Here is a 5,855-nt window from a genome sequence, read left to right on the forward strand (position 1 = left end):
ATTCAGTCATAAAGTGACATCAGACTGTACGGCAGCCAATCAGGAAAAAGATTAACAATAATAATAATAATAAACTGTAACAAGTTCAGAAACATGAAAAAATATATTTAAATTCAAATTTTGTTTTTGAGCCTTTGTAAGCTTTTACTTTTCTAAACCTGTCCCATATGACTGTTGCCGCGGCAACGACAGGAAACTAAACATCCTGTGCTCCTCTCAACAGACAGAACTACACTACCCACAATCCCCTGCACCAGACGGGCACAGCGGACAAAAAAGACACATTCTCCGAGTCTGTCACGATCAGTAACTGCTGCAGTGATAAATGTCTGTGACAGAACAGAGAAAGAGTAAATCGATCAGGATCTATCAGTATTGATAAGACATCAGATCAGCTTCTTCACTGGCCAATCAGAGCAGCTCGTACTGCCTCAGGTGCATGCGTTGGATGATGTCACGACAGTCATTGAAGACGCGGCGAATGTTCTCGGTGTCAATGGCGCAGGTGAAGTGAGGGTAACAGTAATGTTTCCCATCACCACTCGCTGTGCTGATCCTCTGAGAGACAGACGGACAGACGGACAGACGGACAGACAGGCAGACAGACAGACAGACAGACAGGTCAGAGACAGTAATTCACTCAAACTGGATCCATATCACAGAACCATGTATCAATAGTTTCAAAGAACACTGTAAAACACGTTCTTCATCATCATCATCATCATTTTGTTTTTACCAGAAACTCGTCTCTGATGAAGAACTTGGCTCTGGTCACGCGGGGGTCTTCATCAGCGTCTGGGACAGCTGGAGACAGATGGACAGAGACATCAGCAGGTGTGGACACGTATATATGTAGTATTAAGACACACACACACACACACACACACACATGTACAGGTGTTTACCTGTACCTTCAGCAGGTACTTGGTAGTTGTTGTATTCAGGGAAGTAATCCTCCAGTTTGGATTTTCCAGCCAGAATCTTGTCAGCGAGCACGTCCTGTTTGTTCAGGAATAAGATCACTGAGATGGTCTTCAGAAACCTGCAGCCAGTCACAGAGCAGAGAGGGTTGAATACAGCCAATCACAGAGCAGAGAGGGTTGAATACAGCCAGTCACAGAGCAGAGAGGGTTGAATACAGCCAATCACAGAGCAGAGAGGGTTGACGAGAGCACCTGTTGGTCCAGATGGATCTGAAGAGGTCTAGAGATTCTCGCAGCCGATTGGTGGAGTTGTCCTCTCTGATCACCATGTTGTAGCTGCTGCTTGCTGCTACGAAGATGATGGCCGTCACATCTGAGCAGTGAGACAGGTCATCAGAAACACACAGGAAGATGACAGGCACCACATCTGAGCAGTGAGACAGGTCATCAGAAACACACAGGAAGATGACAGGCACCACATCTGAGCAGTGAGACAGGTCATCAGAAACACACAGGAAGATGACAGGCGTCACATCTGAGCAGTGAGACAGGTCATCAGAAACACACAGGAAGATGACAGGCACCACATCTGAGCAGTGAGACAGGTCATCAGAAACACACAGGAAGATGACAGGCGTCACATCTGAGCAGTGAGACAGGTCATCAGAAACACACAGGAAGATGACAGGCGTCACATCTGAGCAGTGAGACAGGTCATCAGAAACACACAGGAAGATGACAGGCGTCACATCTGAGCAGTGAGACAGGTCATCAGAAACAGACAGGAAGATGACAGACGTCACATCTGAGCAGTGAGACAGGTCATCAGAAACAGACAGGAAGATGACAGGCGTCACATCTGAGCAGTGAGACAGGTCATCACATACAAACAGGAAGATGACAGGCACCACATCTGAGCAGTGAGACAGGTCGTCAAAAGGGTTTGACAGTTTGTCTCACCATTAAAGCACTGGATCCACTTCCTGCGTTCATCTCGCTGACCACCCACATCAAACATGCTGACAGACAGACAGACAGACAGACAGACAGGTGTGTTAGGCAGCATCATTTGAAACAGTTCATATTTTTAACTCCTATTGTTATTTTTTTGCCCCTCCCTCTTCGGCGTCCCCCGTCTCAGTCACCACAGTTTCAAAGTGAGCGTCCAGCATCACGTCTTCCTGTGACCTGTCCTCGTGGACAGACAGGAGACGATGTCGTTTGTGACTGTTGTGAGAGTAAAGTATTAAAACCTGTCGTACAGTCGGACGAACTGAGGCAACGACCCACCATCAAGTTTAACAACAAGTGGTCACACCGTCTCCCTCCGACTCTCTGATCCAGGTTCACCAGCTGCTCCCTGTGAGCCCAGACAGACGCCACATTACTGTCACGTGTCCACGTGTCTTTGATCAGCAAACGGTTCTGTCTCGGGCTCATGCCGACAGCACAGAGGAGGAGAGGAGAGGAGGAGTGCAGTGGAGGAGAGGAGAGGAGAGGAGGAGAGGAGAGGAGGAGAGGAGGAGAGGAGAGGAGGAGTGCAGAGGAGAGGAGGAGGAGTGCAGAGGAGGAGACGAGAGGAGGAGAGCAGTGGAGGAGAGGAGAGGAGGAGAGCAGTGGAGGAGAGGAGAGGAGGAGAGCAGTGGAGGAGAGGAGAGGAGGAGTGCAGTGGAGGAGAGGAGAGGAGGAGAGGAGAGGAGGAGAGCAGAGGAGAGGAGGAGGAGTGCAGAGGAGGAGACGAGAGGAGGAGAGCAGTGGAGGAGAGGAGAGGAGGAGAGGAGAGGAGGAGAGTAGGAGCAGAGAGGAGGAGAGGAGGAAAGGAGAGGAGGAGGAGTGCAGAGGAGGAGAGGAGAGGAGAGGAGGAGAGGAGAGGAGGAGTGCAGTGGAGGAGAGGAGAGGAGAGGAGAGGAGGAGAGGAGGAGAGGAGAGGAGGAGTGCAGAGGAGAGGAGGAGGAGTGCAGAGGAGGAGACGAGAGGAGGAGAGCAGTGGAGGAGAGGAGAGGAGGAGAGGAGGAGAGTAGGAGCAGAGAGGAGGAGAGGAGGAAAGGAGAGGAGGAGGAGTGCAGAGGAGGAGAGGAGAGGAGGAGAGTAGGAGTGCAGTGGAGGAGAGGAGAGGAGGAGTGCAGTGGAGGAGAGGAGAGGAGGAGAGGAGAGGAGGAGTGCAGAGGAGAGGAGGAGAGCAGTGGAGGAGAGGAGAGGAGGAGTGCAGAGGAGGAGAGGAGAGGAGGAGAGCAGTGGAGGAGAGGAGAGGAGGAGAGGAGAGGAGGAGTGCAGAGGAGGAGAGGAGAGGAGGGGAGGAGAGGAGGAGAGTAGGAGCGGAGAGGAGGAGAGGAGAGGAGGAGTGCAGAGGAGGAGAGGAGAGGAGGGGAGGAGAGGAGGAGAGTAGGAGCGGAGAGGAGGAGAGGAGAGGAGGAGTGCAGAGGAGGAGAGGTGAGGAGAGGAGGAGACGAGAGGAGGAGAGGAGGAGTGCAGAGGAGGAGAGGAGAGAAGGAGTGCAGAGGAGGAGAGGAGGAGAGGAGGAGTGCAGAGGAGGAGAGGAGAGGAGAGAAGGAGGAGTGCAGAGCTGCAGTTGTCTGTTCTCTGATTGTCTTTACCAACGTGTGGAGCTCATTCCCAATGTCCTCAAATAAGACAACAATAAAGTCCCAATGTCCTCAATAAAGTCCCAATGTCCTCAATAAATTTCTAGTGTCCTCAAATGAGACTATCATAAAGTCCCAATGTCCTCAATAAAGTCCCAATGTCCTCAATAAATTTCTAGTGTCCTCAAATGAGACTATGATAAAGTCCCAATGTCCTCAATAAAGTCCCAATGTCCTCAAATGAGACTATGATAAAGTCCCAATGTCCTCAATAAATTTCTAGTGTCTTCAAACTAGACTATAATAACGTCCCAATGTCCTCAATAAAGTCCCAATGTCCTCAAACGAGACAACAATAAAGTCCCAATGTCCTCAATAAATTTCTAGTGTCCTCAAACAAGACTATCATAAAGTCCCAATGTCCTCAATAAAGTCCCAATGTCCTCAAACGAGACAATAATAAAGTCTCATTGTCCTCAATAAATTTCTAGTGTCCTCAGATGAGACAACAATAAAGTCCCAGTGTCCTCAATAAATTTCTAGTGTCCTCAAACGAGACTATAATAAAGTCCCAATGTCCTCAATAAAGTCCCAATGTCCTCAATAAATTTCTACTGTCCTCAAACGAGACTATGATAAAGTCCCAATGTACTCAATAAAGTCCCAATGTCCTCAAATAAGACAACAATAAAGTCCCAATGTCCTCAATAAATTTCTAGTGTCCTCAAACGAGACCATAATAAAGTCCCAATGTCCTCAATAAAGTCCCAATGTCCTCAATAAATTTCTAGTGTCCTCAAAGGAGACTATAATAAAGTCCCAATGTCCTCAAACGAGACAACAATAAAGTTCCAATGTCCTCAATAAATTTCTAGTGTCCTCAAACGAGACAATAATAAAGTCCCAATGTCCTCAAATGAGACAATAATAAAGTCCCAATGTCCTCAATAAAGTCCCAATGTCCTCAAACGAGACTATAATAAAGTCCCAATGTCCTAAAATGAGACAATAATAAAGTCCCAATGTCCTCAATAAAGTCCCAATGTCCTCAAACGAGACTATAATAAAGTCCAAATGTCCTCAAACGAGACGACAATAAAGTCCCAGTGTCCTCAAATGAGATGATAATTAAGTCCAGTGTCCTCAAAGGAGACAACAATAAAGTCCCAATGTCCTCAATAAATTTCTAGTGTCCTCAAACGAGACTATAATAAAGTCCAATGTCTTCAAATGAGATGATAATGAAGTCCAATGTCCTCAAATGAGACAATAATAAAGTCCCAGTGTCCTCAGTGTCCTCAATCGAAATGATAATAAAGTCCAATGTCCTCAAAAGAGATGACAATAAAGTCCATTGTCCTCAAACGAGATGATAATAAAGTCCCAGTGTCCTCAGTGATCTCAAACAAGACGATAATAAAGTCCCAATGTCCTCAAACGAGACGATAATAAAGTCCCAGTGTCCTCAGTGTCCTCAAACGAGACGATAATAAAGTCCCAATGTCCTCAAATGAGACGATAATAAAGTCCAATGTCCTCAAACGAGATGATAAAAAGTCCCAGTGTCCTCAGTGTCCTCAAACGAGATGATAATAAAGTCCAATGTCCTCAAACGAGACGACAATAAAGTGCCAGTGTCCTCAGTGTCCTCAAACGAGATGATAATAAAGTCCCAATGTCTTCCAACGAGACGATAATTAAGTCCCAGTGTCCTTAAAAGAGATGATAATAAAGTCCAATGTCCTGAAACAAGACGACAATAAAGTCTGTGTGTCCTCAAACAAGAACTCCCTTATAAGGATATCAAACTAAAACATAATTAATCATAAATTAAAAGAGACTCAACTATAACGTCATCAGATTTTTTCCACTTCTGTCTCAGGATCAGCTGCAGACTGACTAGGCAGAGATGGCGGCCATCTTGTTTTTACATGATGTAAAACCCATTAGTGTACTGTGCTTTTGCTTCCACTAGATTGCACAGTAAGTGTCCACGAAAGATGTGGACTGTGACTGTGAATAGCTTGTGTTATCATCACAGCTCTCAGCTTCACTTGCTTTTCTTTTTTTCTTTGTATGGATCACACCGAAATGACTGCAGGTGGACGGAGGGGGCGGGGCTAAGCACACTCACTGGAAGTTGACCTTGTCGACCTGAAACCTGGTTTCAAAAATCCCAGAAGTCAAAACTCTGCAGCGCAACAAATCCTGCAGGAGAAGAAGAAGACGTGGTCACTATGAGGCCAGCAACAGCTGAGCAGCCTTAATGCTGGGAGCTGATTGGTTGGTTTCATACCTGGTCATTAGGTGTGTAGTCCGTCCTCCTGACTGAATCCAACCTGTCCAGGAA

The 5,855-nt window shown here is 46.8% G+C and overlaps 1 protein-coding gene across 1 annotated transcript in view; it reads right to left on the reverse strand.

The window, feature by feature from the left end:
* Positions 1–5,855, reverse strand: part of LOC125882000 (guanine nucleotide-binding protein G(olf) subunit alpha-like) — a 15,369-nt gene continuing 9,514 nt past the window's right edge. The window contains exons 7-13 of the mRNA XM_049565602.1: positions 5,802–5,855; positions 5,640–5,713; positions 1,884–1,942; positions 1,176–1,296; positions 912–1,042; positions 737–804; positions 1–558 (exon numbers count right to left, since the gene is read on the reverse strand). The exon at positions 5,802–5,855 is cut by the window's right edge and continues 1 nt beyond it. Of these exons, the coding sequence (XP_049421559.1) occupies positions 412–558; positions 737–804; positions 912–1,042; positions 1,176–1,296; positions 1,884–1,942; positions 5,640–5,713; positions 5,802–5,855 (654 nt within the window). The 3' untranslated portion in view covers positions 1–411. The remainder of the gene's footprint in view (positions 559–736; positions 805–911; positions 1,043–1,175; positions 1,297–1,883; positions 1,943–5,639; positions 5,714–5,801) is intronic.

This window comes from Epinephelus fuscoguttatus, linkage group LG21 (assembly GCF_011397635.1).
Source record: "Epinephelus fuscoguttatus linkage group LG21, E.fuscoguttatus.final_Chr_v1".
Taxonomy (NCBI): Eukaryota; Metazoa; Chordata; class Actinopteri; order Perciformes; family Serranidae; genus Epinephelus; species Epinephelus fuscoguttatus.